The 12,355-nt window shown below is 43.0% G+C and overlaps 1 protein-coding gene across 1 annotated transcript; it reads left to right on the top strand.

The window, feature by feature from the left end:
- Nucleotides 1-337: 337 nt before the first annotated feature.
- LOC124138271 lies at nucleotides 338-8,403 on the top strand. Its single transcript, XM_046504831.2, has 5 exons — nucleotides 338-667; nucleotides 1,111-1,685; nucleotides 3,879-4,248; nucleotides 5,391-5,884; nucleotides 6,177-8,403. The coding sequence occupies exons 1-5, from the start codon at nucleotides 454-456 to the stop codon at nucleotides 7,743-7,745; spliced, it is 3,222 nt and encodes a 1,073-aa protein (XP_046360787.2). The 5' UTR covers nucleotides 338-453; the 3' UTR covers nucleotides 7,746-8,403.
- The last annotated feature ends 3,952 nt before the right edge of the window (nucleotides 8,404-12,355 follow it).

Genomic DNA, 12,355 nt, shown 5'->3' with positions numbered 1-12,355 from the left:
ATAAATATATTCCACGGTCATGGTGCAGGACTACTTGGGGATAAATGTACCTGAGAAACTTGTATTTTGCTTGATGCACCACACCCACCCCACCGTTTTAAGTCATGCGGTAATCTGTTTGAGTAAGGTATCCATGTTAAACTGGAATGGGCTAGCAGTATAAAACAAGCATAAGACCTGATGAGAAGACTCCTTTCATCCCTCCTCACACAAGAACAAGAAAACATGGGATCGGGTGTCAATGAATGGAAGCACATGCAAGAAATGAATGCGGCAATAATTATGACGTCATAGCATGATAACGTAATACGATACACGATTACGTCATTGGGCATACTCCATGACAACGCGCCACACACGGTTGTTAGTTCACAACATGGATGAAATTCCACATAAATATTGTTAGGATCTCGGCAAAGCATTTATTTAGCCAACAGGCTAAAAGCCCAAAGGATGGCTGAACGAGCTTTGATACCAAATCCAGAAGATAAAATAACGTTTTCAAATGCAAGAAGTGATCTGCGGTTTCCTAAAGACAGTAAATGGGCATGGATTGTCTGCGTGTGTTCTTGGATCACTCAAGTTCTCATTTTGGGTATACTGCACGCATTTGGGGTTTTCTTTGTGGAGTTTATTGAAGATTTCAAGACATCAAAAGCATCTGCAGGTTTGCATTAGCGTGAGCTAGTTTATACAAAAATCTTCTAGTCAAATGACAGGTGTAGTTGATGTGGTTGTTGCGGACTATTATGGAGTCTTTGAATATGTGTTCATGATGACTTCATGTAGGAGTACACGACACTTTATATAATGAAATCTATTTAACCCATGAAGATCCGGGTTAGAAGAGATGTTCGGGGTCTTCAGCATCCCTTGCTCATGATGTCAATCACTGGGATGTCTGGTCCAGATTCCACTATTTATAGACTGCTTGAATATAGCTGGAATACTGCTGATTGCGGCGGTAAATTATTATATTTGCATTATGACAGGGCTGTTACAGCTGCGTATGGGCTTACCATTCTTATATTGATACCAAAAGTAGTTTTCAAAGGGAGGGACCGATAACAGACATGAATGTCTCTGAATCTAATTTCTAATTCTCTGCAGCATGGGTGGGATCTGTGGCCTATGGACTGTCCATGGCGGTGGGACCTTTCGTCAGCATGATGGTCGAGAAATTCGGCCGAAGACCAGTGATGATGGCCGGGGGAACGCTATGCGCCATCGCTGTCCTCTCTTCCTCCTTCGTCACCTCCTTCTCCGTCCTCTTCATCTCTTTCTCCGCCCTCTTCGGCGTCGGCGCCGGGATGTCAATCACTCCTACCATGACGATCGGACAAGAATACTTTGACAAATATGCCAGCATCTCTGTCGGTATCATGACAGCCGGGAGCTCGATAGGAACACTTGTCACAGCTCCTCTTGCCCAGGCACTGATCAGGTCGATCGGATGGAGGAACACCTTTAGGTTCTTCGCGGGAACGTGTACCTTGACAGTTCTCTGCAACACCCTCATCCGGCCGATTAATGGGACAAAGAAGACGCCGATCCAGAAGATCCGGGGGTCCCCTTTGAGGAGGCTGATGGAGGAACTGAACCTGTGGAAGAACAGGGTGTTCGTTGTGTGGACGGCTGCCGTCACCTGTGTCATGTTCGGGTACTACATACCTTACGTCCATCTTGTGAGTATTTGTGGGACAGGCTTAGGTGATCCACGGTTGATAATCATCACTTAATGATATAACCTATTTTATTTCAATTGTGGTTGTCGTAAGAGGCGACTAACGGGATCGGGTGGTCAGGCTTGCTGACTTGGTTGATGTATGACATCGATACCAATGTGCGTGGATCGATGCTCATGATGTCAATCACTGGACTGTCTGGTCCAGACTCGATTATTTACAGACCGCCTTCATATAGCTGGAATATTGCTAAGTGTGGCGTTAAACAAACACACAATTTTGGTTAGTGAGGCAAGTTTTCAGACTTAAATATATAGGACGTAAAGCATATTGTATGGTTCTTCGATATGTCTCTACAAATAGCTGCATACTATGCTCAATGGTCTTGTGCCCATGGTCTGCCTAGGTCTGCCTAGGTCTAGACATTGTGATTTATATCATCATGCAACACTTAGACGTTGTCGGGCACGGATGGTCCAGTCCGTGGTCTGGATGGTCCTAAGACACCGCAATTAGTCCTATGACTATGATTAGTCCAATTAAACCTATGATCATGGGTTCGAATCCCGGTTCGCCCAGATTAAGTTGCTATGGTTGTCAATAGCTTACCCGTGCTCGTAGGTTTCACCAAAGTGGTAAACGTCAGTGACTTGTATTACTTCGGGCTTTCCTCCCATGGCAAGTTGACGCCGTGATATAACATGAATATGTTTCAAAACATTGTCTGTGTTGTAAGGGTTATCATTAACTGCTCAATTGGTATATATTATAGAATTTGAACTAACAGACACAGTAATGTTATTTGGGGGACATGGATCAAATTTGCTTTTGGGATGTTTATTATCCGACTAGTCCCCATTCAACTATTAGAACACAATATTACACCCCGATCAGGTTTTGATTAGACGCCCTTGTCATAGATCCGCTAATATCAATGCCAATTTTGTCACACTAGACTGCCTCCTCTAGTGGATGCAGAGTCTGCGCGGAGAAACATCCCCGGCCGCGTCATACCAAAAGACGTTTAAAGATGGTACTTGTTGTTACCATACCTGACGTTTGGCATTGAGGGGTTAACACAAGAGCTGATCTGTTGGAAGTCAGTATACTGTGCCTGCGTGGGCTAGCACTATCTGGATTTTTTTACCATTATAGACCGCCTCCGTGGTCTAGTGGTAGAGAGTCCGCCCGGAAGGTCCTGAGTTCGATCCCCGGCCGCGTCATATAAAAAGACGCTAAAATATGGGTATTAATGGGCTAAAACAAGGACTCGTCGGCTCGGAGTCAGTGTACTGTGTCCGAGCGGGGTATTCACGTTAAACTGCAGCATGGTATTTTAATGGGCTAGCACTATAATTCAGCAGGGGTCCGTGCTAGTACAAGCAGCTACACACACACATGCATCCATGCTCTATATATATGTGCAATAATCTTGAAAGAGACGTTAATGCCCATTTCCCCTTACCCAGTAACACCAGTGTATACGCAGCTTTAGAAATTGTAATATAGTCCTTGCCAAACTGCCCAATAGTTAACAGAGCTCCAGATAAGCTTTTTGTGTTGTGGGTATTTTACCCATGCATTTTAAAATCATTGGGTATCAGTAATTCTATTTGGGTATTCAAATATCTGTTACCCACTAGTTTTTACACATGTGGGTATTTAAGTTAAATATTTAAAAACACTATTCATCTAGTCCCTGCAAACTGGTGTCGTGTGGGTTCGAGAGCTTTATAGGACGATACCACGATACTTCCACAAAAAAGTGTGATGGCAAATGATCATGATGTACCTGTCATCGTGGAGTTTGGCAAGGTTTACGGATTGCCCGTTTATAATTTCAAAAAAAGTTGCTGATTTGCTAATTGAATACGCAATGTTACTTCACAATATTTTGATGATACGTACAAGTTTTATTTTTGTAGCGTATCTGTAATGTTCGTTGCGTATTGATACGCTTGGATTTGATATTACTGCGTATTTCTGCATTTCTGATGCGTATTTTACGCAGATCTTTTATCTTGAGCTCTGCAGTTATGGTATCATAAGGACGAGGAAGAAATTTGCCCTTTTTAAGGTTTTTGCTATATGCTATCAATATAAGGACGAGTGGACTAAAACTGTTAGTTTCTACCACTGTATACGTCTTTCAAGCTATAACAAGAAACGGTGTGACAACGCTAATCTTTGCAGGTAGCCTACGCAGCAGACAACGGTATCTCACAGGAACAGGGTTCTATGCTGGTCATGATCTTGGGAGCAGTCACGGCGACAGGCAGGATTCTATTCGGCAAGATCGTCCAGTATGGCTTCCTTGACCGCGTGCACATGCATCAGCTTTCTATGGTGATCACTGGAGCCGGGACGATGTTGCTGCCGATGATCACGTCGTTTGGAGGCCTGGCAGCCTACGTGATCGTTATTGGCCTCGTGGACGGCTGCTACGTCGTTCTTCTGCCGCTGTTGACGTGTTCACTGGTGGGCTCTGACAAAGCAGTTTTAGCGTGGGGCTTTCTGGTTGGGGCGTCTTCCATTACATTCACACTGGGACCACCAGTTGCAGGTAGCGTGTTTTTCTTGCGATTATTACATATCTCCCAATGTCCTTTCCCTTCTCTCATTATCAGGCGTCACAATTCGCTGTGCAGAGTTGCGTCCCTTGGGCACGCCAAGCAACCTATGGTTGTTGGTTCGGCCCAATTATGTTCCTAGGTTTGTCAGCACCACTGCCGTGCTCGTGTGTTTCAACGAAGTGGTAAACGGACCTGCACTTCGGGATTTCCTCCCACTTTAAGCTGACACGCCGTGATATAACTGAAATACTGTACAAAGCGACGTTAAACCCAGCTTACTCACTCGAAGGTATGAACCTTATCGGTGACTCACTCAAAATCGTTCAACCATGCACATTTACACGCCTGCAGCAAGGTGAGGTTCGACCTATACCAGTTATACTCAATGATATTTGTGGACTTTTAGAAAATAGTAGTTGTGAATACATCTATGTGAAAATTGATCCGATGATCGTGAGTTCGAATCCAAGATTCGCCCAGATGATGACCCTTGGTTTGTCACCACCATGCCCATGCTCTTGGGGTTCACCAAAGCGGTTATCGTCCAAAACATTTATCATTTGAGGATTCCTCCGACATCAAGCTTTCACGCCATACACTGTTAAAGTGGCGTTATACCCAACTTCATACTGCGTATGACCTGAGAGAGTACTATTTCCATGACCATGAAGCAGTGTGACGTCATATCGTGTCATCTGACCATTCAGTCGTGAGAATAGTCAAAATACACACACGCAAATGTCGGAAAATGGGTAATATTAAACAATTATTCATAACTAAACAGTTCTATGTTGCACTGCAATACATATCCACACCACTGATTACATTTGCTTCTCTCCATCATATGTTCATCCTAACAGGAGTCTCAGCAATATACCCTCACTATAGGTTGTCTTTACTACTCCCCATCACATTTTCATCCTGACAGGATTCACAGCAATATATCCTCACCACTGGTTGTCTTTTATACTCTCCATCACATGTTCATCTTGACAGGATTCAAGGCAAAATATTCTCACCATTGATTACCTTTATTAATATCCATAACATGTCTATCCTGACAGGATTCACAGCAATATATTCTCACCATCGATTACCTTTAATACTATCTATCATATGTTCATCCTGACAGGATTCATGTACGATGCGCTCGGCAGCTACAACGTTGCATTCCACGTTGCTGGCATCCCAGTTCTGGCCGGAGCCCTGATCCTGTTCCTCATCCCCTGGGCACAGCGAACATCCCAGTCATCCAACATCATCAAGGTGATCAGCATGGCTCAAGTTCAAGATCAAGACGAGGAATCCATAGTAGACTTCATCACCCTGTCCAAGGAGGGCTCGGTATTTGACCCTGAAGACAGTCCTCCTGCTCTAGGGAACCCCGTGTCCCTTACCGACATTGATGCTTTGTCCTTCAGTGACATCAACCAGGTGACAGTGGTGCCTAAATCACCAGGAGGTAGGCGGGCTCTGAGGGAGGTGGACTTTGCCCTTTCGGCTCTTCAGAAAAGTGACCAAGTGCTGTCCAAGATGCTTGGAGGTGGACGTAAAGGTCATGTTCAATGTCGAGAAATTCCTTCGCAGTCAACCATCAGGCGCTCTCCCAATAACTCAACAGCAAAGGTAGGTTTCTTCTCATAATTACAATAACGTAAAGCATGGCACTTAAATGTCACCATTATATTAAATTATTAAACGGTTCATAAATTCGTGTTGTTGTTCCTAAGTAATTTGCATACCTGTACAAGACTTTTGTCGTAAAATATGAGTGAATGTTAATTAAATATATTTTACCACATTTTCACGTTCCTGTTGACATAAAATATCATTTGTTTTAGAATTGTGACATTGATCTGACAAGATCGTTTCAAATGCGGCAGTTTTAAAGATCGGAGATTATTTCATTCTTGTGCAGGGAAGCTTCCGAAAGAGCGATGTCATCAACATATCTTCAAGCTCTCCATCCACCAGAAGGACGAAGGACAAGTCTAAGGGCAAGTGTGACAAAGGAGGGAAGCGTTATGGTGACATTGGAGTTCAAGCCGATCTCATCTCAGTGGACAGTCAAAGGCCATCACCTGCTTACTCAAGAAGATCTGGAGCCGATTCTGGCGTATCCATTAATCCATTTAATCCAACTGCAAGTGTTCTCTACCAAGCTATTGTAGCTTTGGAGAACCTGCAACAACTTCAAAATGCCTCTAACACTATGTCTGAAAGCAGTAGGGGTTCCATGACGAGTGGAAATCAACCCACAACACCGCTTTTGGAAGAGTTTGTGGTGGAACAGCTTGAAAGATTGAGGGATACGTTGAGAAGTCCCTCTAGACCAAGTGAGGAGGGAGGCCCACCATCAACAAGCAGCTGGGTGCAGAGTATTTCGGGGGAACATCAGGATCAAGGTGGAAGATCGTCCGTTGCATCGTCCTCTAAAGGGAGCAATCAGTATGCAGGTAGTAACAAAGGGGCGCACTCCATTCGATCAGAAGGGACACAGACGTGTGAGACGGACGTCGAGGAGAGAAGTCCATCATGCGTTGTCTCCCCTCACCAGCAACTATCCACAACATCGGCCCAGGGATCCTCAACCAACACCACAAATCATTATGAAGGCTTACGACAAGGAACAAGTCCTGTGGATATCCCCAGTACATCTGCTGTTCCGACCGAGGATCTGGAGGTGTTTTCCATGGATCCTCTGAGCCCGTATGGAACCCCGCCCAAAGAAATACCCCGGATTCCACCGCCGCCGCCATCACTATCACAAGTACTTGAATCGAGGGGTGTATTGGCCTGTCCCCCCATACTAGAACACAGCCCGAACAAGATAGTCAACACTGAAGGTGGGTGTATATTCGCAATGGACCCCTTTGTTCCAGCAGGTGGGCCTATGGCTACGTCGCGACTCTCCCAAAGGGACAACGCTATCTCTTCGTCTGTTGGCAAACAACAGGTTGTTGACGGTATTTTCAAAATGGACGAGTATCATAGATCCTCACCCTGTGCATCAAGATTGGAGGAATTCCATACGTCACAGTCAGGTGACACGCTGGATGCAGCGTCAGCCAGGCCTGGGACTATTCATAGTGGACGCTTCACCATTGACGCTGTCACACTGTCAAATACTGATAAAAGCGAGGTCATCCCTACTCTGCCGCCGCCACCTTCTATCAGCAGATCATCTTGCGGGTCGGCAAAGAAAGGTGACTTACAAGTGTACAGTTCCCAGTCTAACGGGTTGGATCAGCCAGGCAGTCTACATAACACGGACCTTGACCTGAACATCCAGTCGTTCGACCAGCAGGTGGCAAAAGCAATCGTTCAAGAGCCTTCAAACACTGACGATATCATGTTTGACCTTGACCTTTTAACTTCCCCTGTTGAGACGACGGCAATTGATGGCGGTGTTGTAAGTATCTCCCCTGATGACGTTATGTTTGATATTGATGTATCACCACGTGATGGAATTGGTCCAATGACATAAGTGACAAGGAAAGTGGTCCGACAGTAGATGTATCCCTTCTTCAAAGGAGGCGATCTAGGGTATTCAACGTACAAGACTGACCAACATTATGGCAATGGTGAAACTCACTGTCTGCCTGTCTAACTACACCAGATAAATATAAATGCATAGGAATCTGTACCTGCATAATTAGCACAATGTCAACTTAAGGCGGATTTCCAAACCACTATTGTGTGGAAAAAGACAAAGCCTGATAATTGGAGGGCTTAATTACAGTGTCTAATGCGTCGCAATGCAGTGTGCAGAGTTGCGTCCCTTTGGCGTGCAAGAAACCTATGATCCTGGGTTCGCATCCCACATACGCTCTGATAATGTTTCTGAATAATGTTGATAATGTTTCGGTGTTTCAGCACCATATCCCTTCTCGTGGGTTTCATCTCACATCATGCTGAAACGTTATAAAATAACTTAAATATTGATCAAAATGGGGTTATCCCAAACTCACACATTTACAGTTATACAATTATGAATATCATATATCCCCATCAGTAAGTGTGGCACTGTTGTTTTAATGACAAAGTCCTGTATAAGCTGTCATATCAGTATTGGTTAAGATTTGTTATTGAAATGAATGAGGTCTGTTTCATTGTTCCTTTTCTTATAAACGTCTTTGTATGAATACTAGTGTTGTTTTTATTTCAACTCTGAAAAACGCTGTATGAGCCACACGGAGACTTGTAGCAGCTATAACATAAGCAGGCTACTTCGCGTGTACACCATCTTCCCGAGCCAAGAGAGTTCACTGACTATAAAGTCCAGTTTTCATCCTTGCCGAACTGGGCTGGAATTACTGGGCTCGATCGTAGCGCCCCCAGTGGCTATTACCAGTTATGTCCCGTCTAAGCCTCGCCTATGGACCAATGGGATTCCACCTCTCGTATCACTTGCGTTTGCTTCACACAAAATGGTGGCGCCCGGTCAGGACGATCTGATCGATAATCAAGATATATATTGTGATAAAACGTGTCTTACATCGCGAAATGCATTAAATCACGCGAGCACCTTGATTAAAAACATGAAAAGATTTGGAAAATATCTGCTGACAACGAGATGGCGGTGCACATGCTTTGCAAATCCTGCAATCGACCGAAATCTGCACGACAGTTGACGAACCGGATTTCTATTTCGGTGCGCTATTTTGATTGGACTATGCATAGACTCGTTAGTCCAACCAAAATATAACTCCATAATACCAGCCTAGTTCGGCAAGGGTGGAAACTGGACGAGTGCCGTAAATATAGTAGGACATGAACACGAATATAATGTTTTATCATATAATGTGTGGGTTTCTCGGCAGGGTGAAGCTAACGGATAAATACGATATCCGTTGCGGTTATATGCGGATAGATATGCAAATATCAAAGGTCAAGTAGGGACTTCTTTCACTGTTTATAAACAAACATGGCGTAGGCCTTGTCATTCGGCGATCGAGTCAGAATTAACCATCGGGTATGTGGAGAACCTACAGGGATAATTGCTATTACTATGAAAAGAATAGTCTAATGTACTGAAAATCAGTGTCTAACTGCGACGTAGCTAAGGCATTTTACAAGTTTGGGCAACTTTGGAGATAGAATTTGCGAAACAATTTAGCGAGGGCACTAGCCAAGCGGGATCACTTTACATATCTGTTCTTGTAGACCTCTGCGGCTTGGAAAGTTTTCCACAAATTAAAACAGTTGGATTTGGCCGAAATATGTTCGAATTGTTAACTTGTTTCGTTTTGTCGTTGTTTGTACATCTGAGTGAATTTCGTAACATTATGACAGGACAGGCCGACTGTCAACAACGTCTGACCCTGTGGCCGTGACGTTTCATAGACTAGGGTTAGATCGCGAGTAGCTTCCCTTTGATGAAGGGCAGTTACTGTATCGAACAGACCGACGGATGCCTAGAAAGGCAAGTAAAAGCAATTTGTGTAGGCAATTGTTTTGCATATATGTTGTTACGCCACTGTATAAGAAAAAGGTTTCTGTTGGAACTATATTGGCTACTGTCACTGTCCAATTGACACATCACTTACCCTCTGACGTAATATATATTAATGCGCAACATTCCATGGAAATTGCAATGTTTAGGGTAATGTTTGTGAGAGATGGAAAGAGATTTTCCAGCACAGAATTGAAGAATGATATTATATGATAAAGAGGTTAGCACGCTTGTGTGTCTGTGGATGGTAAATATCGCCAAGGCTCGCTAAATACAATGTTTATTCCTAAAACAGGATATTTACCATCCCCAAACACACTCGCGTGATAAGCTCTATCTATTTATTTCCGAAGAAGATGTCTACATATAGAAACGAATTTTAGTGTTTAACTGTAGGGATAGCAGGTCGCAACAGCAGCGGAAGTACGATTTGTCGAATGACGTCAACACTCTTCAGCTATGAAGTCGTTTCTAGTGTGACGTCATTCCGACCTCACCAGCACAATAAGATTCGAATGACGTCAACAATGCCGTCCGGATGATGGGAGCAATACGCTGTTGACCCGAGGGCACATATGATTTTTATGAACCCCAATATGTTTGCCCTCGTAGGTAATAAATATAGAATACCAAACGAGCTCCCGTGGAATACCAATTTTATGAATAGTTCTGGTATTTAACGAGCGAAAGCGAGTCAGATACCAGAACTATTCAGGAGTTTCATAAAATTGGTACTACACTGGAGTTCGTTTAGTATTTTATTTATTACTTGCCATTTCTGACTTTTTTTAGAATTCCGCTGTCGTGTATGAATAGGCAGACACCTACACGATTCACAACGTAGTCCGATTGAGTTTAACAGAATAATACTTCAAACACGTAATTTGTGGAACTTTGTTGCAAGATCCATCGGCGAAACAATGCCATGTGACGTCAGCCTAGCAACAAGGTTGCTGGGGTCATTGAGTGTGCATAAGCTCCTCTCTGTGATCTATCATCTCCAAACGCAATGTCGTTGAATAAACCAAGAGATGCTGAGAGCTTTCAATGGTCGTTAATGGAAAATCACATATCCCAATCAGTTAGTGTTTCTCTGTTGTTTTAATGACAAACACCTGAATAAGCTGTCATATAAGAATTGATCGAGATTTGTTATTGAAATGAATGAGGTCTATTTCATTGTTCCTTTTCTTATATACGTATTTGTATATGAATACTAGTGTTGTTTTCATTTTAACTCTGAAAAACGCTTTATCATCCAAAACTGGCTCCCACAGGAGATATCGCTTGGATTAGATCAAGCGATATCTACACTGTAGATATCGCTGCAATGAAATTACATCACAATGCTTTGCAGACCATTGTGACGTCACCGGTTACATGACGTCACAATCAAATGACATCACTAATGGCTCTGCTACTGTAGCTGTTAGCAGTACTTTTTACACTGAAAACACTGCTAATTACTACAAATTGAAAAAGTTGGAAGAATGATGTTGGATGATAAATAAAATCTCACCCTCGTGTCTTTTGATATCAAATGTATCAACACTCGTTGATAAAAGTGGCAAAAATCCTCGGCAAGCCTCGGATTTTTTCCACTTTTATCAACTCGTGTTCATATATTTGATATCAAAAGACACTCGGGTGAGATTCTCTATGTATCAGCCACACAGAGACTTACAGCAGTTGTAACATAAGCAGGCTACTTCGCATGTACACAATGAAACGCAAAGGTTCGATTGATAATTTAAAATTATTTTTATGAAATGTAAGATAGCTACGCGATAAATCGCAAAGAGCAATGGAGAACAAAGTGTTGTTTATTTCACGATAAAACATTGTTCTATCATGACGTCATTTCTGGATATTCGAACATGCGCTCGCAACTTAATGACGTCGTATATTGGACGTCGTTATTTTTTAGAGGGGAGTGCATGTATATTGTGTTGTTCCCCGTAGATGTAGCTGGGCAACGCAGATAACGCGATGGCCGAACGATCGCATCCAAAAGCGTGAGAGATATGACACTTGTCATTGAGAGAAAAGGTACAGGTAATAGACGTGAGGATTGTGAGAATATGCGGGTAATACCTACCTGTGCATAAAATGGACTTGTCCGACATTGCCGAGGTCGGATTCCATTGAGGGATCCATCATTATTAAAATACGGGTGAATATATTTTTTATATAAAGCATGTACATTTCATCATAAACCTCAAAGAGACTGTACATAATGTTGATATCTCAAATGCGAAATATACGACTCGTTGTTTGTCGTAGAATAAAACACCACAGGGAGAATAAACCACTCTGGGCAGCGCCCCTCATGGTTTATTCTCCCTGCAGTGTTTTATTGTTCAATAAACAAATCCCACTCGCCGTCTATTTCTTGAATAATGAATACGACTTTGTTCGGTTTTTCTACAAACTGTACCCAACGAACCATTTATCCAAGCAGAACAGGATAGTTTGGTGCCGTTTTAATACGAATTTCGGTCACAAGAAAGTCACACCTGATTTTTTGGTCTCTCCCTTTTCAAACTGGTTTACACCTGTAGTCTGCTACTTGGGGAATGAACACATTTTCCCAGTATGTGTGGTAAGGACACACAACATTGTGGGGGAAAAATTGGAATTTT

This window comes from Haliotis rufescens, unplaced genomic scaffold (genome assembly GCF_023055435.1).
Source record: "Haliotis rufescens isolate VD_foot unplaced genomic scaffold, xgHalRufe1.0.p SCAF_5, whole genome shotgun sequence".
Taxonomy (NCBI): domain Eukaryota; kingdom Metazoa; phylum Mollusca; class Gastropoda; order Lepetellida; family Haliotidae; genus Haliotis; species Haliotis rufescens.
This window is presented reverse-complemented; position numbering and strand designations above follow the sequence as displayed.

Excerpts from the sequence above, each read along its gene's own strand:
- LOC124138271 (XM_046504831.2), top strand. The coding sequence starts at position 454 with ATGGCTGAACGAGCTTTGATACCAAATCCAGAAGATAAAATAACGTTT. Across the intron at positions 4,249-5,390 it reads ACTGGGACCACCAGTTGCAG|GATTCATGTACGATGCGCTC; the intron begins GTAGCGTGTTTT and ends TCATCCTGACAG. Across the intron at positions 5,885-6,176 it reads CCAATAACTCAACAGCAAAG|GGAAGCTTCCGAAAGAGCGA; the intron begins GTAGGTTTCTTC and ends ATTCTTGTGCAG.